The sequence below is a fragment of the Lipotes vexillifer genome, unplaced genomic scaffold (genome assembly GCF_000442215.2).
Source record: "Lipotes vexillifer unplaced genomic scaffold, Lipotes_vexillifer_v1.1 scaffold230, whole genome shotgun sequence".
Lineage (NCBI taxonomy): Eukaryota > Metazoa > Chordata > Mammalia > Artiodactyla > Lipotidae > Lipotes > Lipotes vexillifer.
In genome coordinates, this window is record NW_006775143.1 from 9,087,678 (window position 1) to 9,111,963 (window position 24,286).

General features: G+C 46.9%; 1 protein-coding gene across 2 annotated transcripts in view; it reads left to right on the plus strand.

Annotated features, from left to right (window-relative positions):
* Window positions 1-24,286, plus strand: part of EPB41L4B (erythrocyte membrane protein band 4.1 like 4B) — a 148,371-nt gene that overhangs the window by 45,683 nt on the left and 78,402 nt on the right. For both annotated transcript variants that reach the window (XM_007449793.1, XM_007449794.1), the window contains exons 3-12: window positions 7,674-7,716; window positions 9,404-9,482; window positions 11,457-11,501; window positions 13,316-13,368; window positions 18,542-18,662; window positions 19,750-19,837; window positions 19,996-20,084; window positions 20,381-20,450; window positions 20,547-20,716; window positions 22,721-22,830. In XM_007449793.1, the coding sequence (XP_007449855.1) occupies window positions 7,674-7,716; window positions 9,404-9,482; window positions 11,457-11,501; window positions 13,316-13,368; window positions 18,542-18,662; window positions 19,750-19,837; window positions 19,996-20,084; window positions 20,381-20,450; window positions 20,547-20,716; window positions 22,721-22,830 (868 nt within the window). The remainder of the gene's footprint in view (window positions 1-7,673; window positions 7,717-9,403; window positions 9,483-11,456; window positions 11,502-13,315; window positions 13,369-18,541; window positions 18,663-19,749; window positions 19,838-19,995; window positions 20,085-20,380; window positions 20,451-20,546; window positions 20,717-22,720; window positions 22,831-24,286) is intronic.

A 24,286-nucleotide genomic window follows, 5' to 3' on the forward strand; every position in this document is an offset into this window, starting at 1 on the left:
TTTCCCTTTCCCATATCAAAGCAGGAAAGCCACCCAGGAACCCACTCTGTAGCTCTCACTTTGGCACAGCTCAAAGCAGGGGCAGGGGTTCTATTTTTACATATCAAAGCTTTCTTCTGACAGCCCAGGACTCTGGCCTGCACCCACCCAGCTTTCGTAGACTGTACTGGTAGGTGCTGTTTACTGAGTTTCTACTCTGATGAGCTCTGAGGCAGGCATCAAACTAAAGGCTTTATATAACTCTTGTTTAACGTTCAGCATTGATCTGTAAAGCTGGCCATAAAGCAGACCCGTTTCACAGATGAGGAAGCTGAGGCTCACTAGAAACCTTGTAAAGGTTAAAGTAAGGGACAGAGCCAGGATTCAGAACCTGGTCTCTCATTCCAAAGGCCAGCACTTTCCACTGGGTTATACTGATTCCATTACACACAGGAACATCACACCCACCCACACACAGCCACACCCGTGGAAAGAAAACATTCAGTCAGTAGCCATTCAGCAAACTTTGACTTGGAGCTTACTCAGTGGCAAGCTCTGTGGTGCAGAGGTAGGCTGGACAGTGTCCCCACCTGCCACATTCTGGTGAGGGAGACAGACAAGTGGTCCCTTGGAAAACTGGGGGCTCAGTTTTATTTTTTATGATAAATATAAAATTACCCAATAAAATATCCACCACAGCTAGTGTACTTAAAGTATCTTAGGACTCTAGAGTCCTGGAGCAAAAAACCAGTCCCAGAATTTCAGTGTTAAGATCCTGAAACCTGGAAAGTTAAGTCTGAGGCTATACCGTTCACGGTTATAGACTGTACCGTTCGCTGCCCTCCCGTCTGTGAGCTTGGAGGCTGAGTGTTGCTGATGAGGTGATCAGGGTATCAGACGGGAAGGGCGAACATGGGGTGGGCCGCAGCCACAGAGGATGAGAGGACTTTGCCAGGCAGAGGAGCGGCGGGGATTTGGGTCTGGGGTAACCGTAGCCCCACCAAGCAGAAGCCTCCGTCCCCATCTTGGGGCGGGCGTTTCACAGGGTAGGTATAGCCATCCTCAGTCCCTTCCAAAGCCCCTCCCAGCATGAAAAGGGAGCATTTCATGGTGGTCTGTTTTGCAGCAAGGAATCCAGAAAAGGTGGTTTTGGGCCTTTGTTTCAGACTTGTGAGGTGTTTTTCATCTGGCTTTTGCAGCACGGAATCGGGTAGATGGGTGATTAGAGGCCCAGGGCTGTGAGGGGAGGTTGACACACAGACACGGTGACTGCAGGAAGGACTCCGTGGACGCCAGAGGGACTGTTGTGGCTTCACCCTGGTGGGTGCCTGGAATGTCATCACATTTGCCACTTGTGTGGACACTGCCGGCGCTCCTACCATTTCAGATGTATGTGGGTTTAGGGTTGGAGAGTATAAACACTAGTAGTGGGACATGTTACTGTCAGAGAAAGCATCTTAAACCCTTCCTTTCATGTGAACAGTTCATTACAGTTGCCACGGACACTGAGTTGATTCTCGTGTTAGGGGACTGCTCAGTGCACAGATGAGGAAGCTGAGGGGATGGGGCTGGGGGCTTGCTCCTGGCCACATGCCAGGCAAGTGGCAGGGCTGGGACTTGAACTCTGATCTCCTGTCTCCTTCTCAAAGACACGTGCAACAGCTCAAGAAATGCCTCAGGCCTCCCAGCAGCCTGCTTCTGAATGTTGGCAGAGCGAGTGTTTTTCTGTCCATGTTCAGGTATTGGCGCTGAATGGGTAGCTATTGATAAAGGGAAGGGGTCTCTGCAATTGATTTAAATGAATCCCCAAGGAAAGCTCGAGTAGCTGGCATGAATGGGTTGACAGGGCTTCATGCTGAATGAGGACGAGGAGAGATCCCTCCCGTAGGCAGAGAATGTGTGTCCTGCTGGGGTGTGGTGCGGAGACCCAGAGCACCGGATGCCGACACAGCCTGAGTTAGAATCCTGCCTCGTTAGCGCTGTGATCCAGGGTACCTTGAGCCCTCTCCACGGCCACCTTCCTCTGCTCGAAGCCTGAGAAAGGGATGGATGTGACATAATGTAAGGGGTGTTTTTTCCCACACTACAAGCAATGAATTCTGACACTGTCTGCCTGAAGACAGTGTCAGATTAAGGGCTCAGTCCCTCAGGACTCCCCACCAACCCCCGCACCGCACATACACAACTTCAGGTGCTAATCCCAAGTCCACGTTGTCACCTGTGCTTCTGACCTACTGGCTATAGGTGGGAGTTTCCCATGACCCCCTCCTTGGGTTTAATTTGCTGGAGCCAATCGCAGAAATCAGGGGAACAGTTTACTTGCTAGGTTACCAGTTTATTATAAAAGGATGTAACTCGGGAACAGCCAGTTGAAACAGATGCATAGGGCAAGGTATAGGGGGTGGGGAGGTGTGGAGCTTTCATGCCGTCTCTGAACGCGCCGCTCCTCCCATATCTCCGTGTGTTCACCAACCCAGAAGGTCTATGAACCTTGTCCTTTCGGGTTTTTATGGAGGCTGCACTACATAGACATGATTGATTAAATCATCGGCCATTGGTGATTGATCCAACCTCCAGCCCCTCTCCCCTTCCCAGAGGTCGGGGAGGTGGCGGGGGACTGAAAGTTCTAACCCTGTAATCAATCATGTGTTTGGGGCCTTCCCTGGTGGCACAGTGGTTGAGAGTCCGCCTGCCGATGCAGGGGACGCGGCTTCGTGCCCCGGTCCGGGAAGATCCCACGTGCCGCGGAGCGGCTGGGCCCGTGAGCCATGGCTGCTGGGCCTGTGCGTCCGGAGCCTGTGCTCCGCAACGGGAGAGGCCACAACGGTGAGAGGCCCGCGTACCGCAAAAAAAAAAAAAAAAATCATGTGTTTGGTTCCCCTGGCAACAAGCCCCATCCTTAGGTGCTTTCCCAAAGTCACCTCATTCACATAAACTCAGGTGTCATTGAAAGGGTTTCATAATGAATGTTAAGATACTTTTACTGCTGTTACCACTTAGGAAATTACAAGGGTTTTAGGAGCTTTGTGCCAGAAACTGACAAAGACCGAATATGTACATTTCTTATTATGAGTCACAACATCACACACAATAAGCTCCAAAAGTGTTCATTCTCTTCTTTCTCTTTACATCCTTTGGATATGATTATCTCTCAGATTCCTTCCAGCTCTAATTTAAATGCAAACTTTTTACAAGACACTTTTTACAAGCCAAGAAAATCTAGAGGTACTAGAAAGCCACTTATGAGTTCCATCACTCAAACGTGATGGCCCAGGGTTGTATAGGCAGAGTTTTTAGACCCTCTTCAACCCCTGAGCTTCTCCTGGCCATTGTGATTCAAGTGCTTCTGTGTAGATTTTAGACAATTAGCTTCTAGAACCAGCCTTATGTATGTCCTAATTCTAGAACTGATGTACTATCAGAACAGATGGGCTTTGCCAGATCATCTCGCATCTCGATTTATGGGAAGGGTTTTGCCAGATGGACTTGGATGAGAAATTCAGATCAGAAGCCACCTAATACCTGTTAGAGTGTTTGAGTTAAATGTCTTGCCCTTTGAACTCAGAAAGGCACCTCTTTCTGGTGACTGGTTTAATGGTCTGTTAAGAGGGCTGGAGCCATTTGCCTTGGCCTCTGCCGACAGGCGGCCTGGCTGTACTTAGCTGAATGCAGGTGAACATCCAAGACAGGTCCTGCTGCTGCTGAATAGGGCTTCAAGCCAAGTATAGGATATAATTTATTAAATGCCACATTGGGCCTGAGTGCCCCCAGCGTCTTCAAGTCCCAGGGTGGTCTTATGGGATTAAGCATGAGTGATCAGAGTCTGGTCAGCTCCTACAGCTAAGAAGAAAAGTCGGGTCATTTTGAACTGGTTGGATACGAGATAGTTTTTATCATCTCTTGTTTTAGGCTTGTGACTGGATTTCTTAGCACCTCTGATGCAGATGAGTAAACCTGATCTGAACACCACAGGGTCAAGGAGCTCTTTAAATGGAGCCGTTTCTGATTCTTTTACCGGCTCTGTGAGCCCCAGACTTTTCACAGGCCTCAATCCTGGCGGGTCCTGCTCTGGGCAGGGCTCTGTGGCTGGTGGCTAGGCGGGAAGGATGGAGGCCAGCACTCATGGATAAGGGGGCTTCTTTTTTTTTAGGTTTTTTTTGTTTGTTTTTTTTTTTGATGTGGACCATTTTTAAAGTCTTCATTGAATTTGTTACAATATTGCTTATGTTTTGGGGTTTTTTTGGCCGCAAGGCATGTGGGATCTTATCTCCCCGACCAGGGATCGAACCCACACCCCTGCATTGGAAGGTGAAGTCTTAACCACTGGACCGCCAGGGAAGTCCCTGATAGGGGGGCTTCTTTAGCAGTGTGGTCAGAGGGAAAGGCATCTGCTCTCCAGGAGGAGCATCTAGCCATGATCTGCCTGTCAGTTAACACGGGTTGTAGACATCTGGCTAATAAACCCTGAAATTGCTTGAGATTTCAGACAGCAGTTTTCAGGAGGGGTCGTGGATATTTCAAGATCCCCAGGATCATTATTAGGACATATTCTTGGGTAGGAGAGGATACAGGAAAACTTCAACACTGTTTAATGGGCACACTGGGAGCCTTTAAAAAGCACTAACCATCTGAGATTCTGTTTAATGATCTTGGGTGGGACCTGGGTATTTGTGATTGAAACACACAGCCAGGGTTGAAAACCACAGCTGAGGAAAGGACACAGGTTGGGTCTGGATCAAGATTAGAGTTTGACAGTAGAGGGAGAGGAACAGTGGGCTGAAGTTTGTTCTATTCCAGATACAATAAGGAGACTTGAGATTGGGACAAGCTCCCTTAATCTCTGAGCCTCTGGGGCTAATAAGATTAGAAGGCTGGTTGCCCGGAGAACTTTCCTTGCCTGCTAAGGATAAATTGATTTGAAAGTGAGGTGAAGAACAGGTTTAGCCAAGCCATTAGCATGATACTTACTTCGGCAGGAAAGTAAATATTATGTTTGTATCAAGTCTTTATCTGCCCTCCCAGGGGCTAAGGTCCAGCATTTCCAGCTTGGTTGAGGGCAGCAGTGAGACTTAATTCTAATGATACAAATTGATCATCAGAAACTGCCCGATAGGCAAGTGATGAATGAATGATGGAAGTTGGCAACCCAGCCCACCTCCCCACACTGTGAAAATAATACTCCCGTTCATAGGAAAAAAACTATGCAGAAAATTAAAAAAGAAAAACAGTAGACGTTGTTCCCAGTCCCACATTCAGAAATAACCTCTATAAATTCTTCTCGACATATGTTGATAGGAAAGAATAATTTTCTAAAAAGGGATGCTACCTGCCTTTTTTTTTCCATCTCACATTGTGCCGTGGATCTCTTGCCACGTCAATAAATATAGGCCTAAATCAGTTTTAAAGGCTGAATAGGATTTCATTATATGGAGGAGCCATTGTTTTAATCCATCTTTGTTGATGGACATTTAGGTCATTTTCCATTCAAAGCTATGAACAGTGAGATAAAGCATCCTGTCCACGAGCCTTTGAGATAGGCATCCAGCTATGGGGATCCGGTGCTTTGATAACACGGTTGCCTAGCTGGGGAGTGGGGTTGACAGAGCCCACGGTCTCCCATTGTACTGCTCCCGGCTTATGGTATTATAATTCATCTCTTATTTGCTTCTGTGTTTCTTTATCCCCCTCCTCCCACACAGTCAGAGTGGGCTCTTTGGTGAGGGGTAGAGTGCACTGTACTCACTTAGTCCCACCCTTTCTCATTATTAGAATGTGCAGAGTTTAGATTGCTTCTGAAAGTATCTTGACGGTCAGCAGAATGGCCTCAGATTTTGAACAGCTAGTGAGAAACCTGCTGCGGGCTGTGTTGTTGCAACATCCTAACAGCGATGTTCCACATGCATGGAATTTACATAAAGGGATGGGAAGGTCTCTATTTGCCTCATTTAAAAAATTATGTTGAACATTTATTTCTCAAGCATCTGATAAGGGCCTGCTGGGTGCCAGGGTCTGTGTTTGGCACAGGAAAATCAAAGATGATTGAGTGTGTGGTCCCTGCCCTTCGAGGCTCGTGTTCACCTGGAGGGGCTCACAGTTTCATGTTCCTAAATGTTGCTTTCCATGGAAGTCAAGCTCCTGAGGCTCCTCAGGACTGTAGTGTCAACAACTTGGATGTTATAGAGGAACGTTTATATGAGGGAAATTGTTTTGCAGTTTCCTTGGATGGATAAGACTGAAGTGGTGTTTCTGGTGAAAACTAGAGGAAGTTGAAATGCCTTCATGGACCAGAGCAGAATTCTCTCAGGCAAATCCCCTCCTGTCTTTCCATCTTCAGTGCGGGTCGTTTAAAGGGTCATGAATTTTGGTTTTAAATTTTAGAGTTTAGGGTGACAGAATGCCAAGACCTGTGTATGAGCAGAGATTTTCGATGGCGGGGCTTGTAGTCATTACTAGATTAACGGAGACTTGGTTGTAACTTGAGAAAACTCAGAAGGAAAAGGCAGTTGGTGGCTCCGCTGAGTAGAAGGGACTTTATAGATCAATGAGGTAAAGGGTGTTAGGTTATTTTAGGCACCTCTTTGGAAAGCTAACTCTCCCCAGGAGAAATGCTCTTAATGTGCATAAGCACAGATATTTTTTTTTAAATGAAGTATATAGTTCATTTATAATGTGTTAGTTTCAGGTGTACAGCAAAGTGATTCAGTTATATATATATATTTTTTTTTCAGATTATTTTCCATTATAGGTTATTATAAAATATTGAATATGGTTCCCTGTGCTATGCAGTAAATCTTTGTTGCTTATCTAGTTTATGTACCGTAGTTTGCATCTGTAGTTTAGTCCCAAACTCCTAATTTATCCCTCTCCCCTTACCCCTTTGGTAACCATAAGTTTGTTTTCTATTTTTGTGAGTCTGTTTCCATTTTGTATATAGATTCATTTGTATTATTTTTTAGATTCCACGTATAAGTGATATCATGTAATATTTGTCTTTCTGTGACTTACTTCACTTAGTATGATAATCCCTAGGTCCATCCATGCTGCTGCAAATGGCAATATTTCATTCTTTTTTATGGCTGAATAATAGTCTATTACACACACACACACACACACACACACACACACACACACACACATCTTCTTCTTAAACCAGTCATCTGCTGATGGGCACTTGGCTTGGCTATTATAAATAGTGCTGCTATGAACATTGAGGTGTGTGTATCTTTTCGAATTAATGTTTTCAGTTTTTTTGGGTATATACCCAGGAGTAGAATTGCTGGATCAAATGGTTCTATTTTTCGTGTTTTAAGGGACCTCCGTATTGTTCTCCATAGTGGCTGCTCCAATTTACATTCCCACCAGCAGTGTATGAGGGTTCACTTTTCCCTTTTCCTCTCCAGCACTTATTATTTGTAGACTTTTTGTTGATGCCCATTCTGACCCGTGTGAGGTGATACCTTGTTGTGGTTTTGATTTGCATTTGTCTCATAATTAGTGATGTTGAGCATCTTTTCATGTAGCACAGGTATTTTTATACCATTCCAAGCTGTTTGCAGATCCCCAGCCTAAGAGCTCATGATCTGGTACAATCCCTGGTTTTAATTACTAAGAGTTGTAGGGCAGGGTAACTCCAAGGGACTGTGTAATCTTACTGATGAACTATTCCTAAGAAAAATTTTTTTTCTTTCTTTCAGCACTGGCTGGATCATTCCAAACCCATAAAAAAGCAGATGAAAAGTAAGTAAGCAGAATTTAGTTTACTACCTTCTTTTATCAGAGAGTAAACTCCTTTGCCAATGTTTTGAGGTATTACATTTTCATTAGAACTTGGGAGCATTTTCAAATGGATTCAATTTTAAGGATGAATTTTAATTTCCTAAGGCTGGTTAAATATTAGAGTTTAAAATTTGAATAAGAGTTTTTAGTAGATGTTAAAAAACAGACTAAGCCCTCATTTGAAATCAGACGCTTCTCCCAATGAGGACTGATAAATATGCTGTTCAGAAACATGACTTTATACCTGTGACATTCATTTTCTCGTGAGTTATGAAGTAGATTCAGAGAATGGGAGAGCAGGAAGGATCTTTGACAGTCTGGTCCAGCTCTCTGATTTTATAGTTGTGGTAACCAGATTTCTTCAATGTGGTTTATGTATGAGTAATTTTTTTTAATTTAATACTTTTAAGGTTTTTTTACCGTAGTTTTTTTGTTTTTTGTTTTTTGTTTTTTTGCGGTACGCGGGCCTCTCACTGTTGTGGCCTCTCCCGTTGCGGAGCACAGGCTCCGGACGCGCAGGCTCAGCGGCCATGGTTCATGGGCCCAGCCGCTCTGCAGCATGTGGGATCTTCCCGGACCGGGGCTCGAACCCGTGTCCCCTGCATCGGCACGCGGACTCTGAACCACTGCGCCACCACGGAAGCCCTACCGTAGTATTCAAGCTCTGGACATGCAGGCTCAGCGGCCACGGCTCATGGGCCCAGCTGCTCCACGGCATGTGGGATCTTCCCAGACAGGGGCACGAACCCGTATCCCCTGCATCGGCAGGCGGACTCTCAACCACTGCGCCACCAGGGAAGCCCAACTCATTTCACTCTTATTTTTGCCTTTTTTTTTTTGGCGGTACGCGGGCCTCTCACTGCCGTGGCCTCGCCCGTTGCGGAGCACTGGCTCCAGACGCGCAGGCTCAGCGGCCATGGCTCACGGGCCCAGCCGCTCCGCGGCATGTGGGATCTTCCCGCACCGGGGCACGAACCCGTGTCCCCTGCATCGGCAGGCGGACTCTCAACCACTGCGCCACCAGGGAAGCCCTACCGTAGTATTTTTTTTTTTTTTTTTTTTTGCGGTATGTGGGCCTCTCGCTGCCGTGGCCTCGCCCGTTGCGGAGCACTGGCTCCAGACGCGCAGGCTCAGCGGCCATGGCTCACGGGCCCAGCCGCTCCGCGGCATGTGGGATCTTCCCGCACCGGGGCACGAACCCGTGTCCCCTGCATCGGCAGGCAGACTCTCAACCACTGCGCCACCAGGGAAGCCCTACCGTAGTATTTTTAGATTACAGAACACTTGACTGTTTATGTGTCACTTTCCTTTAGCCCACTTAGTATTTTGTTAAAAGTTAGTATCACTTTGCAGTATCTTGGCAATCAGGGGTGAAAGTAAAAGGTTAGTTCTTAGTAATTCATCTAGATGATGAGGGTTTTTTTCCAGAATGAGATTGCTCGCTAAACTATCTTTGTCAAAACCGAAGTCCATTTTAGTTTTCCAAACTAGTGTTGAAAAGAACTTACTAGCTTTGTATGTTCCGCTGTTACCTCCCAGAGTACGTGGTGGATATGTTAATAGATTTAACATGTTTTTCCTTTTGTCCATTCTGTGATCTTCAAAATTGGGGAAAAACATCTTCAACCTTCCATCTCCAAATGCTTAGTTGGACCTGCTTATGCTTTGCACTTTCGAGTTAAATATTATTCTTCAGAACCGAACAACCTTCGTGAAGAGTTTACAAGGTAGGACAAGATGCAAAACAAGATCCTCCTACCCACCCACACCCCATAGCATCTGCTTTACTTACAGTCCATGGGTCTTCTAAACTGTGGGTTTGCCGCCTCTTTCGTCTGCTGTCTTTATATTCTGAGCAACTGTTATTAGCACTTTGTGTGTGCTTATCTCTGTATTCTGTTGAAAATCCACACTTGGCTTGACTGGACCTTTTTCATAGTGAATCAAAATGTAAAACATTTATTTTCTTGTCATGTTCCTGTTTTGTTGGACCTTGGGTAAATTGGCTAGTTGGCCTATGGCACTTTAATTTTGTCTCAGATACAAAAAGAGAAGGCAAATATTAGAAGAGCATCTCTGCCTCCAAAATTGCCACCTTATTTTTTTATGCAACTGCAAAATATTCCCTTGATTGTTATAATATCAAAGTTGTTAGAATTCCATCACAGTATCTTTCCGCCCCACCGAATTTCTTTTGTAGTGCGCCTGCCCTTGCCTGTCTCTTAGACTTCGGAAATAGTGTCAAAGCAAAAGAGGCTTAAAGAACATTTTACGTGTGGACTTTCTCTCCAGCCACCCTTCTATCAGTGAGAATCTCTACTCAGCCTTCTGCTGCTTTTGATGTCCCCAGAATCTCCTTGTCATTGTCTGTGATGGACAGTTGTGGTGACATTTAAGCTTCTGGGTGATCCATGGTGGTGGCCACTGGCTTGGAGGTGACCCCCTAAGTAATACTTTAAAGACGGACTTTATCATCATGCCCCCCATGGGAGCGGCGTGGGGGCTTCTGTGGTTAGGTTTTCTTATAGGAATTGGAAGTTCTGACCACGTCAGCGTTGTGTCCTCTTTGTTGTGGGTACTCAGTTTAATGGTGGTTGAGCACTTCTCAGAAGTAGTAACATTCTGGAATGTACTAGAACCTTCACCACCACCCGCATGTCTGCGTCACCCACATTGTCCCATATCCATTCCACAGAGAGTGACCGTGTGCATTGTTTTCAAAGTTCAAACAAATTACATTATCCTAGTGTTTCTCTTTAGAGTCCTTTATGAAGTGTGCTGCTTCTAGCTGTCATCAGAGCCAGTGATTCTTAACCAGGGTTTGTGAATCAGAAACACCTGGGAGGCTTTTGAACAGATCAGATTCCTGGGGACCACTCTTGTGTGTAAGCTTCTCATTCTGTAGGTATGGAGTGGAGCGTGGGCAGCTTTGGTTTTTACAAAGCACTGTAAGTGGTTCTGATGCCCACATCCTCCTGGTAAAAAGAACACTTAACTTAATCTTTTACTTCAGTGAACTGCACTTGTGTTATTTGCTGCCTTCCTCCCCATTTTCTGCTACCCCTGTGACCAGCTGCCATCCAATTCCAGGACTTTTGTTTCGTGTGTGTGTGTGTGTGTGTGTGTGTGTGCGTGTGTGCGCGCGCGTGCACACATGCACTTTGTTTTTTCAAAGGCAGAGTCTGCAGTTAAACTGCATCAGAAAAAAAGCCTCCAGTGGTTGCTAACTACAGTCAGCTGTAAATTTTTTGATACAATCAGCTGCAGCCTTTCTGGACTCTGCTGGTGGGCAGGCTGAGGGCCCAATGCAGTGGCTCTACCCTGCCTGTTGGATTGGACACGTTGCATGCTGCGTGTGAGCCCTGCGTGCGTGTGCACGTGTGTGTGTGTGTGTGTGTCTCTCTCTCTCCTGGAGCCCCAAGGGCCTGTGGAGGTGTCATTGGACTGTGCAGTGCTCCATGTTCCATCCTCCAAGTATCTTGCGAATTCCTACATGCGCTCACCTTGCTAGCTAGATTCTGGGATGCCTTCCTGGAGACAGGAGGAGATGCTTCCACCCAAGTTCTCATTTGATTTGGACTCCCTTTTTACAATGCAGAATTCCGGGCTGTGTGTGGGGTGGGATTTGTGATGGGAAGTTGGGGACTGGAAGTGGCTGGGGAAAAGTTTACCCTCTGTTGACTTTTGTATATGTTTGTCAGGTACCTGTTTGTTTTACAACTCAGGCATGACATTCTTTCAGGAAAGTAAGTATGTTTTTGTTCTAACTCTTAACTCAGGATAGATCATAGTATATTTTCTAAATAGTTCACCGTGTGTGTTTTTTTTTAACTCTTTACGCTTGTTCCCTTTTCAAAATTCAAAAAAAGTACACCAGGCATTGTAAAGTGAGTCTGATACTTGTATCACAGTCATCATCATCTTATTTCACGTGATGGCTTGAAGCATTTCCAAGAGCATTTAATATCTTAAGTGATGTGTATCTGGGAATAATTCTCTCCCTGATCACATCACTGCCCCATTCATAACGGCTTTTGTCGTATTTGTAAGCAAGATACGTTATTAGTATGTATACACTGACAAGTATTTGGATCATCCAAAAGTCTCACTCATCACCATCTGCATTTAAGTAATGTAAAGAGGTTATGTTCTGATTCTAGTAGCTAGAGGTTATGACATCTCATCTCGTTTCCTTTTCCTCTCTTAAAAATGGTCTTTAAACACTAGGCCTCTGGCTATACAATGATTGTTGAGCGCAAGAACCACTGGCACTGAAATGGTGGGTTTCACAGGCAGTATGTATTTTAAGGATATGAGATTTCAGCAGTCATAACTTTTACAGTTGTGTCATTTTTCACCAGACGTATTGACTATTTTCCGTTACATGAAAAACTAAGATATACTGAATCTAAAAAGCAATACCTGCTATTACTGACAAGAATACATTTTGATTTTGAATATAATCTGAAGGAGATTTAAAATGTGATTTCCGAATTTGGAAGCTCTCTGCAGAACATGTGCTATGAGAATCCTAGTGGAATGTACACTATAGAACGAGTAGATTGTACAGTGTATACATTTGCCTTATTCAGCCATTCAGTACAGATCTTTGATTGTGTGTGTATTTCTCTCTCTCTCTCTCCATACTGTGCTTCCCATACTAAGAGCCTCTTAACTGGTGACTGTCTTTGGTCTGGAAAAATATTAATGGCGATGCCTTGCATTTGTACAGTACTTTGCAGTTTACGTGCACGTCAGCCTGATTTACTGCATTCCTAGCAGAATAGTGTTCTGGCGGCCCCAGCGTTGCCTCTACCAGCTGGCCGTCTGTGGGCAGGACACTTGAACACTCAGTTCCTCATTTCTGAGGTGGGAATGGGGAGCACAGGCAGCCCCCATCCTAGGGGTTGACGCACTTGATGCATTGACCAAACTGGATAATATACATATATGAAAAGGCTTTGAAAACTATGAAGTGCTGTACCAATGTGTGTCATTATTATTTTTCTAACTAAATTTGTAATAGTAAATATGAATGAGATCACTGGATTTGTAGTAATACATCTCTGTGGCGGTGCCTCAGTTATTCGATTGCTTGAGTATATCCAGCTGTCCTGGCCATCTTAGATATGGTTTCTGTTTATTTGTAACACTATGACCTCGTTTCAAGAAAGAGTGAAGGCAGCTTCAAAAGATGCATGTACTAGACCAAGATAAAATAAGTTTAAAAATAATAAGGCAAAGGGAAGGCTTTTCATTCAGTTTCCCAAACTTCCCAGTTCTTGCCAGATTCGGTAAAATTGCCCACTCTACTTAGAGTTGAGAGGAGCTATACCTAGATGGGGTTATTTTACCATATGATGAGAGCTGACTTTGGGAAACAGGGAGTGTAAGTCAGCTTGTTCGCATTCTTTAATGTAGACAGCAAAAATAGAAACCAGCGAGAACAAAAATCATTATCTAAATATCACTACCTTCTGAGATGATGTTACTGACATTTTGTATAGTTATGAATATTAAAGTTCGTATTTACAGTTAATTTCTTTTTTTCCCTTCCAAGGTTGAAATGCCCATATGAAACAGCTGTGGAGTTAGCTGCTCTCTGCCTACAAGGTACATTATTCCTTAGTGGTAATTAGCATTTTAAAGTTGTTGCTTTTCATTTCAACAAACGGGGGTCTCCTGTGTACCAGGCACAGTGCTCTGCTTTGGTCTCCGTCCCCAAGTAGCTTTCAGTCCCATGAGGGCCTCGTGGCCGGATCACATACTCCGTGTGTACGTACAGAGTACAGCGTGGTTCCTTCAGGAAGAGAGACCTGCAGGAGGCTTGGAAGGTGGAGGCCTGTCGGGGGAAGGGTAGATGGAGATGAACAGAGGAACCAAGGCGCAGAGTAGAAAAGTGTGGAGAGGCACTAGCAGTTGATTGGTGTCAGAGGGCCAAGTTCAAAAACCTGGAGCGGCGGGTGACCTTGACCCCATTTAAAGCGCATGAACTTCGTGCTGTCAACATGGCGTCTCTGAAGGCTCTTGAGCGGGAGGCAGGCCTGGTCAGACGTGCATTTTAAGAAAGGCCACAGTGGCTGTGATGGGGAGAAGGGATGGGGGCAAGACCAAGACTGGGGCTGGGGGTGAAGTGAGGAGGTGTAGCTGTAACAAAACGAAACTAAGGCTGGGGGTTAAACACACACCCCAAAATAGCATCAGTGGTACAAGGAGAAGGAGCTGGTCATTAGGCTCAGTGTTGAGACAGGAGACAGAGATGATTCATAGGCTGCTACCAAGGATGGGAGATGGTGACAGTGAATGGTTAGAAGAAGAGTTGGGCTCCAGTGGGGGGACATCTGTGTAGGGTCTCTTGGCTGAGAGGGGCCAGTGGCGCCTCTGGGAGTTTCTTGAGTCTGTAGAGATCTGGCTCCACCAGATAGGTCAGGCTGGAAGCACTGACAGGGGAGAGTCATCAGCACGTGGGTGGGAATTGGACGGTAAGAGGGTTGCCTGTCTCTCAACGTTGACTATTCCATCTGTCTGATGCGCTGGTGGATTTTTAGTTTAACGTGCACAAGAAACACTTGTTAAAGTTGCCAGCACTAATTAAAAGGATACTAATGTGTAACTAACTGCATGTAAGGAATTTCATCAGCACGTCGGATAGACATATATTGCAGACTCGTTTATCAGGGCTTCTATGGGATAATGAATTATGATGTATTCATTTATAACTACTAATTATTTTTGAGTGCCGTAGTAAGATTTGGCTTCTGACTTTTGTATTTACCGAGTTTTAAAAGTTGATCTAAGTCTTTTCAAATTATAAAATCAGTACAGGCTTATTATAGAATATCAGGACAACAATCAGACAAGTAGAAGGAAGAAAGTAACCTACGGTCCTACCCACAGACAAGCAGAGTTTCTATCTATGAGTTTGAGTTTTAAAAATGTAGTTCTGATCAGACTCATACACAAGTTTTTTTGTATGATTTTCTACTTGGTAATTTTAGTACATATATTCTTTCTGTCATGTTTGTACTTATAAAGAAGGTTTATAGTGACCAGGTTACTCCCATTCCCTGATACTTCCATTCCTTAGTCACCTTTACTGCTTGTTTTTTTTCATTTATTTATATACATATATATATATATTTTACATCTTTATTGGAGTATAATTGCTTTACATTGTTTTGTTAGTTGCTGCTGTATAACAAAGTGAATCAGCTATATGCATACGTATATCCCCATATCCCCTCCCTCTTGAGCCTCCCTCCCACCCTCCCTATCCCACCCCTCTAGGTGGTCACAGAGCACCAAGCTGATCTCCCTGTGCTATGTGGCTGCTTTCCACTAGCTATCTGTTTTACATTTGGTAGTGTATATATGTCAATGCTATTCTTTCACTTCGTCCCAAGTAGTGTAGTGTATATATGTCAATGCTATTCTTTCACTTCGTCCCAAGTGAACCCTTCCACCCCCAACCCTGCCCCGTGTCCTCAAGTCCATTCTCTACGTCTGCATCTTTATTCCTGTCCTGCCCCCTGGGTTCTTCAGAACCTTTTTTTTTTTCTTTTAGATTCCATATATATGCGTTAGCATGCTGTATTTGTTTTTCTGACTTACTTCACTGTGTATGACAGACTCTAGGTCCATCTTCCACTTTAGTGCTTATTATCTAGTGGGGACTTGGCATATAATAGGTGCTCAGTAAGTGCAGAATGAAATTCAAGAGCCCCCCCCCCTTCAATGGACTTTGGCTGAAGGGCAGTCTGCCCATGTGGTCTGAAGGCACTTGTGTTGGAGGTAACCGTCTGTGCTAAATACAATGCTAAGTGCTTCACATCCATATTTTCCTGATACAGTGGTCCTTATGGTAAGTGCCATAACGATGTGCAGTGGCTTGGGGAACTTAGAAATGGACTGTCCACTTTGACCAATCTGTATTTCACCAGCTTGCCAAGTTGCATCCACCCAAGAGTTTCTGAGCTGCCAGGAGGTCATACTGTCAGGCAGTAGATGGCAGGGTGTAGTTAATGGGATGAAAGCATCCATGTCAGACTGGGGCCGTCAGTCCACCTGAGAGGTTCTTCCTAAGGCCATTGGCACACGTCCTAAATGATTAGAGGACGATGAGGCACAGATGTCACCACCCTGCCTGCCCCCAAGTGGTGAAGGCATCACCCAGCTCTAGGAGAACCATTTGCCTTGCCCTGCAGCCGAGGCAGACAAGAATACCAGCTGTCATTTGAGCCCTTCTTGGAGAAATTACCTATCTGAGTGGGAACCACAGCATTAGTGTAATTTAAGATGCAGTCATTATGTCAGGTACAAAGAAAAACTGAAGATGTAGACACAGAAATGGGGAAGTTTTTGTGACATTGTCTCTCCGTGTCCCCTCCTCCCCCCAGCCCATCAGTAAATGCTTCTAGTTGAGCCACAAAGAAGCCGGTTTGCCTTGGACTATGATCGCTAAGAGCTTCTGTGGGTTTGCACAGTGAAAGCTTGTGTACCTCTTCCCGTGCTTGAGCCTTGGATACGTGTCTTGCTGCAGTTGTCCTTGAATTGATGCCTCCTGAGTTGTGATGCAGTGGCCCCGCGTGGAGGCTCTGCTCTTTGAGAACTAATTTTATGGTTGATTTGGAAATTATTTCAGGCACAAAGAAGAAGGAAGGAGAATGGGATAGTCATTTGTTGTGTGTCCATGTCTTGTTTCATCTTTGTCAGCTTCCCTTTTGTGGATAAGGCATCAGAGACCCAGGACAGTTAAGTGGCTTGCCCAGGTCACACAGGTAGTATATGGTCAAGTTGGGAGTCAAGCCCTCCTGCCTCTGAGCTGTTTCCATCACGCCCCACACCCTTCACAGCTGGGACCCCGGCTGCAGAGCTCAGAGACCGAGCAAAGTGTCCTCTTGCCGGCAGGTTCTTGGAAGGCAGGCAGCAAAGTGTCTCCTTTGCCTGGTCTCAGGGGAACCTCGTCATTGGCTTCTCCCTCCTGTTCTTGATGATGTCAGATGCACAGTTAATCCAGTCTTGTGCAGACACACCAGTAAACACAGGGCTCACTTTGGCCCGTGGGTGCAGCGTGGTTCATATCAAGGAGATCTCTTGCCGGACTGCCCTTCTAGCCTTGCCAGGTCCCCAGCTTCAGGGTGACATCTTGGTCAGAAGCCAGTCGTGGCCCCCGACCTTGGGAGCCCAGCCCTCACCTTTTCTGGGCAAATATGTCACCATCTTCATTTGTGACTTTGCCCGAGGCACCAAGCAGCTGCACATCCTGACCCAGACCACCTGGTGGTATTAGGGGTGCTGTCCAGTTGAGAGCTGCAGATGAGGGGCTGCAGTCAGGTGAGGGGACAGTCACTAGGTCCCCGCCCTGAGTCAGACACCGTCTCCTGCAGTCCTCCCACCACCCCTCCGAGTATGGTATTGCTGCTTCCTCTGCGTGGACAGGAACATTTTAACCTCTTCTCCTGCCAGCCAACTGGAGTCCCTTTCCTGAAAGGTGGGCTCTGGGATTGGGGCTCAGAAGCCACTGGAAAGGGCTGCTGGGTCCATAGTGAGTTGCTGTCACTGGGGGTGTTTGGTCATTTGCTGGCTGGTCGGTGGGATGTCGTGTTAAGCAGTGATTCTCAGAGTGTGTTCCCTGGGAACATACTGCATCAGCTGCGCCAGCATCCCCTGGGAACTTGTTAGAAATGCAAGTTTTCAGGCCTTATTCCAGACCTGTGGATTTAGAACCTCCGGGGATGGGGGCCAGCAATGTGTGTTTGAACGAGCCCTCCAGGCAATTCTGGCGCATTCGAAAACCGCTGTCGTAGATCAGTGCTTTTCAAAGTAATGTGTGCACCTCCCTCCTGGGCACGTAGTGGGTTTGCTCCAGCAGGTCCAGGGTGGGGCCTGCGATTGTGCATGGTGAGCAGGCCCACGCTGCTGGTCTGCGGAACACACTGTGCAGCAAGGTATCAGAGGTAATTAGAGTCCATAGCAAACAAGGTATAGAGGAACCCCTGGAGGATTCCTTTTCCTTCTGGGGTCTGCCTCCTGCACTGCAAGGGTGGGGGGAGTGGAGAGGGTGGACTTTCTCATTCATATCCTGGAGGAATGGGCCTCCTGTGTCCTCGGGCCCTGCATTCCCTGGGGCACTGGGCAAGAGCCAGGACCAAGCAGCGGCTTTGGGCTTTTTGCTGGGATCCCCTGCGTGGCCGCTGCTCCTTTCTGCACAGCCGGCTCCCTCCCAGCTTCTGCCTGAGTTGCCGCAGTTGCTCCCGTGGCCTTCTCACCCGCTCCTCCCTCACTCCTCACTCCTCCCTTCTCCCTCCTGCCAGATTTTTTTCTCCCTGATTCTGCCTGTACCGAATTCTTGATTGGTCCTCTCCAGCACTGCAGACTCTGGAGTGCTGTTCAGACCCACCCTTAACAAGAGCCTTGTTACATGGATGTTTCTGGGTGGGTCCCCATTGCCTGCAGTTGCCTTTTATTGCAAATTCAGGCACTACAATTTTGTGGGGGAAATGTAATCAGGGCCTCCCTGGGCCAGAGAAATAGTCGGGAGAGGGGCGGTCATAACTGAGATGATGGTGTATGGCCCAGTGGGGAGTGCATTGGAGCGATTCATGGGGATTCTGAACGTACATGTGGGGACCGAGTGGGAGTTAAGTCCTCCTGAAAGCGGGGAGTTGGTTATACATGAGGGGCTACCTGTGCTGTTTACAGTCAGGCAAAGTGCCTTTGGACCTGGTGCTGCAATAACCAAAAGCATTCACTGTCTCCTGTTTTCTCCCTTTTATGAAACCTGCAGCCGAGCTTGGGGAGTGCGAGCTTCCAGAACATACCCCAGAGCTTGTGTCTGAGTTTCGGTTCATTCCAAATCAGACAGAAGCGATGGAATTTGATATCTTCCAGAGATGGAAAGAGTGCAGGTACCTTGATGCTACCATCTAACATTCTGATGTATGCATTTGGTCATTTGTAAGCATTTGTCAGACTCTTTTATCTCACGGCAGAGTGGCTCTGTTGATGACTAAAATCGCAGCTCCAGCTCTTCACTTCTTTCCCTCCTGTGCTTCAGTCCTGGTTTTCAAAGGCCCACAGGACATCTCTTTCCAGAGATGCACAGGCATACTCCTGTTTCTTCCTCTGAAGTACAGGGCCTGGTCCTGATTTGCTCGTCGCATAGCCAGGGGCGCCATGGCCATCCCGGCCTCCTAACCAAGGCAAAGGGGTGCTGCCTTGACCCACCCGGTCCCAGGCACCTGGGGCTCTGTCCGTGGCCTGGACTGCTAGGGCAAAACCTTTAGAAATGTGTCCTGAGGTTCCTTACAGGGACACTCATGTTTGAGACCATGTGTTGTACAGAGTTGTATTTCAGGACACATGGTCACCACAGCTAAATCCAGCCCTGCCACTTCTCTCTTGCTTTGTCCTCTTTCCCCCCTTAGTCACCCTAGTCTAGCAATTTTATGCCTGGATAACAGGGCCACCGTCTCTCCTCCCGCCTGGCCCGTCTTCCCCAAACACCGCCTGTGCCCAGTCACTCTTGGACTCAGAAACCGAGCATGGTTTCCTGTTGTCCCGCAGCCATTCTGGCTCCTTTGCGGATGGAAGGTGACAGTAGCACATTCTCGTATCCCATTGAAACAACAACGTAGAAACGGGCGGGCGGGCGGAGAGTCTTGCCCCGGTCCCTGTCACACCCCACCCACGCCCCTCCCTGCACGAAGCCGCTGTGAGCAGCCAGCTGTGTATCCTTCCAGCCTTTCTCCTTCGCACACGCATGCACGAATCCACACACACAGAGTCATCTCCCTAAGCGCTCCTATTATAAGCCCTGCTCTGTCCTCTTTCCGCTCAGTTAACAGTCTGTTCTTGGAGGTCGTGTCATGTTGATGTAAAGCGGTAGCCCTCATCCCTTTAATTGCCCCAAGCACCCCTTCATGTGGCCGTGCCCTTCAGGCTTGTGTGGGTGTACGCGTTGCAGTTCACATGTGTCTCGTTGGTTTTTCTAAGGGGAAAGAGCCCTGCCCAGGCGGAACTCTCCTATCTGAATAAAGCGAAGTGGCTGGAAATGTATGGGGTAGACATGCACGTTGTCAGGGTAAGAACCATGTGCGTTTAAGTAATTGGTTTTCCCGGTGACTGAAAAACGTGTAAACAATGTGCAAACAAAGTAATGCGGTGAGGAAACTGTTTTGCATTCTGCTCTGTGACGACCTGTTAGAACCCTCTACCGACTGTGCCTTCGTTTATTTGTAGGGAAGAGATGGCTGTGAATATTCTCTTGGACTGACCCCGACAGGCATTTTAATCTTTGAAGGAGCTAACAAAATAGGCTTATTCTTTTGGTAATTTAGTTTTGTCCTATATTAAAAATGTCTTTTCCTATTTTGTGGTGGAATTATATGTGATGGGTGATTATCGAGGGATATGTGCAACACCCAGATTCATTTTTAAAACACACGTACTCTTGCATTTGTGGGTGTCTGACAAATGGCAGTGGCGCTTCTGGATAATCACACTTAACATGAATGAGTGATTCCTTGAGCAAATCTGAGCTTAAACGGTAGAAAGGAAACGGCGGTGTGATGGGTAGACGGCGCTGCTGCAGACTGTGCTTTGAAAATGCTTTCTCTCTGGCCAGGCCCAAAATTACCGAAATGGATTTTAAAAAGAGCAAATTGACGCTGGTGGTGGTGGAGGACGATGACCAGGTAAGCCTTGCCTCCGTCCCTCCGCCTTGCTGTGAGTCATCCTGAGTCAGTGTTACAAATCCCCGCTCACCGGGACCCCCGTGCTTCACCTCCGAGGGCCGGGAACAGGAACACACGTTCGTGTTTCGCCTGGACAGCGCCCGGACCTGCAAGCATCTGTGGAAGTGCGCCGTGGAGCACCACGCCTTCTTCCGGCTGCGGATGCCGGGGAACGGCAAGTCCAACAGATCGGACTTTATCAGACTGGGCTCTCGCTTCAGGTTCAGGTAGGCACCGTTTTTACAGCACGGTCACTTGCCTTGAAGGAGGGCAGCCGTGATGTTTTGGTGAAAGGAGCAGTGGACCTGCATCTGGAGGCTTGGGTTGGACGTCCTGCCCCTGCTTCTTTCTTAGCATCTGACCTTTCGTGGAGCCGCCAGAGCTCGTCTAGCCTCCGCATCCTCACGGATAAGATGAAGCTAATAATCACAAAATTATTAACAGCTGACATTTAGCTGGAACTGTGCTGTCTAATACAGTAGGTGCGAGCTACATGTGGCTATCTAAATTAATTCATGTTCGGTACATTTAAAAATGTGGCTCCTTGATCTCACTAACCACGCTTCAGGTGCTCGGTACAAGTGAGATGGGTGGCTGCCACATTGGGCCGTGCTGATGTAGAACATGAGCGTCGTTTTGGAAAGCTCTGTCGACCACACTGCCCTAGAGCTTTTCATGTACCAACTCGTAATCCTCCCCATGGCCTTAATGAGATGGGTCCTCAGATTATACCCATTGTACAAATAAGGGAACTAGGTCCGGGGGCAGGTATATAATAATCTGTCCAAAGTCACAGCCAGTCAGTGGTAGAGCTGAGATTCAACCCCAGGCAGTCTGGGTCTTCTGTCTTATATTTTAACCACTACTCTATCGCCTGTCACACGCCAACATCAAGAAATTTGGTGACAATTAAGAATGAGAGCGGATGTCACTGTGTGTGTGAGTGACCCAGGCTGGGCTCAGGAATATCTGAATCTGAAAAGACCCTGAAGAAAGAGAGATTTATTCCGATATATTTCTACTTACGTTTCTAAGACCATGTCTCTCAAAGTGCACGAGAACTCCCTGGGTGTTTTTTTAAAATGAGGATTTAGGACCTCATCTAAGGCCTTTGTAATCAGAATCTATGGGGGCTCACGTGTGGCTGTATGAATAAGGCCTGGGAATGTGCATTTAAAATGCACTCCCAGCGTCGATTCCTGAGGAATGTTTACAGATCTGAGAATTGCTGTTACAAGATCTAAAACTTCACATGGTTTCATAACCTCTTCTCACACATGGCATGTCCTTGAACTGTATTTAAGATGCCAAACGATTTGTTCATTTCAGATTTTTCTGCTGTGCACGGAAATGTCTGTGCACTTGTGTTTAAAGAATCGCTTGGTTTGAATGTATTTTTAAATGCTGCAGAGGGGAGTGGGGGGCACCAAGTCCCTTCTGAGAAAGAATCGACTCATGGGTCCTGCGATGGAAGGATGGAAGGAAGATGTCATAACTGCGAAGCCTGGTAGAGACGTTGCACGGTGTGCTGACATTTGCTGTGCTCCAAGTGAGCAGGACCGCACTGTTGAGTTTGCCCAGGCGGCGTTTCCCGTGGGACTTGGTCCAGCCCAGCATGAGAAGGAAGGGAGTTTGGAGATGACTTTGCCCCTTGGAGCCAGTAACAGCAGGTGGCAAGTGGCTCCTTCCATGTGATAAATCATAAGCCGAGGGTGGCTGGAACGAGGCAGTGATAGATCAGACAAAGACAGCATTGCCTCCTGGAAGCTGTAGCTGGACGTTGGGTTGATGGAGAGCCTTGGTGAAAGCAGCAGTGTTTTTCTTGGCATAGCAAGGAAAGCCAAGGTTTAGTTAAGTGGTCATTGATAACAGCCTTTTAAAAGAGTTAAAGGTCTACCTAATACATTTTAGGAAAGGTATTTTATGTGTGAATCTGTGTTCTCTTAGTCAAATATTCCAAGTACTCAGACCTGCTTGGTTTGTGCAGTCAAGTGGCTGGTACCTAAATTGCAGGTTTTGTCCTTTGGCGGAAATATAATACAGCCTGGATTTGGCAACAGTGATTTTATTTTCAAACGGAAGGCTAAATTTAGTGTGTGTCTTTACCAAACGAGTTTGAGATACGTTGAAATTTACATTGGAGCTCTTGGAAATAAAAGTTCACTTCCAAATACGTATAACGTACTGACATTCTGATACCGGTAGCGTGCAGTGAAATGTTTGCTTTCCAGTGGCCGGACGGAATACCAGGCTACACATGGCGCCAGGTTACGGAGAACCAGCACCTTCGAGAGGAAGCCTAGTAAACGCTATCCGTCCCGGAGACATTCGACATTCAAAGGTGGTGTGCTTTTCATTCTGTCTTGGAATTTTACATCATGGTTAAGTTGGTTAGTAAGCCCCAAGGAGTTTGGCAAAGCAGTTTGTGAAGGAACTGTCTGCTGTTCTCTGTCATTCTGAAGCTTTTGACAAAACCCCAGTGGGCTTCTCTTGGTGGGAATCAGGCTACTCTCACCATCCAGCTGTCTTTAGTCTTTTCCATTGGATGTGTTCGTTTCTTTCTCCCCCTTTTCCATATTTCTTTTCTTCTGTTGGACCTGGGACCTTAGGGACATCATAGGTAAACATGTCTCTTGCCCGTGGAAGATGATGACATGTCTCGGAGGGAAGAACAGTCCCTTCTCCCCTCCATCTTCCAGTTTCAATTGGGGACATCAGTCTCGCGCTAACCAGAATTCTGACCACTTAAGAGCAGAACCAGAACTAATTAAAGACTGGACTCGGGGCCCAGAGTCAATCCAAGCACACCGTGCCCTTGAATTTAGCCAGGGCCCAGGATGCTTGCCCTCCCCACCCCCGCTCTCCCGAACTCCCCGAGCTTTGTCTGTCATTTACTACTGTGGCCTCACACCTGCATGAGGCCTGGTGCCCAGTTACAGGTTCAGTCAGCAGATGAGCAAGCCGGGCTCGTTTCTGTTTAAACCTGGCCTCCAGATCCCATCTCCTAGCTCTCCTTTGTCCACACTTGTTTGCTCCTCCATTCAGGACTATCTTGTTCTTTTATAGCAGGACCTCTGCATCTCCCCACCCCACTCTTGTTCCCTCCCATATATCATTGTACTGGACATTTCCTATGTTTTTCTTGTATAACTCAGGACTTAGTGGGCCTTTGTGGGACCTGGCACCTGTGCTTTCCCATCTAGAATCCTTAACCTTGTGTTCCCCACTGTTTCCTTCCTTTTTGAACCAACGGTACAATAGCATGGCAGCCAGAAACTCTCCAAAGCCATTCTTGGCTGCTTTCATGGGGAAAAAATTGCCCAGAGCCCTAGGAATGTGGCCTCACTTTCAAGAAAGACCAGAGGTTGAGAGGGTGGGGCTGGGTCCAGGGAGGGTGACAGGTCCGTGAAGGGCGATTGGTTGCAGGAACTGGGAGTGATGAGTGATGGAGCGGGGCCGGGGAGTGGGGGGATGAGAAAGCTCTCTGTCCCAAGGGCTGTGTTCACCTCCCTGGTGAGCATTATTATGCTTGTGCACGTAGCCAGTTGGGTCAAAGTTGCCCAGAAACACCCCGGTCGAAGGAAGAACTTGCTGGTGGGGCCGTCCAAAGATAGTGCCCCCTCTTTTCAGAGTGAGCGCCCAGTCCTTGGAGGTGTACAGGCACAAAGGGAAAGGCGCCGCGGTATGGCTGCTGCCGAGGGGAGGGTGCTTGATGCCACGAGGTGGCCTTAGAGCTCTTCCAGACTCCAGGTTCCGTGCTTCTCCTGCCCTTCCCTTCCTGGTCTTCATCCTCTTTC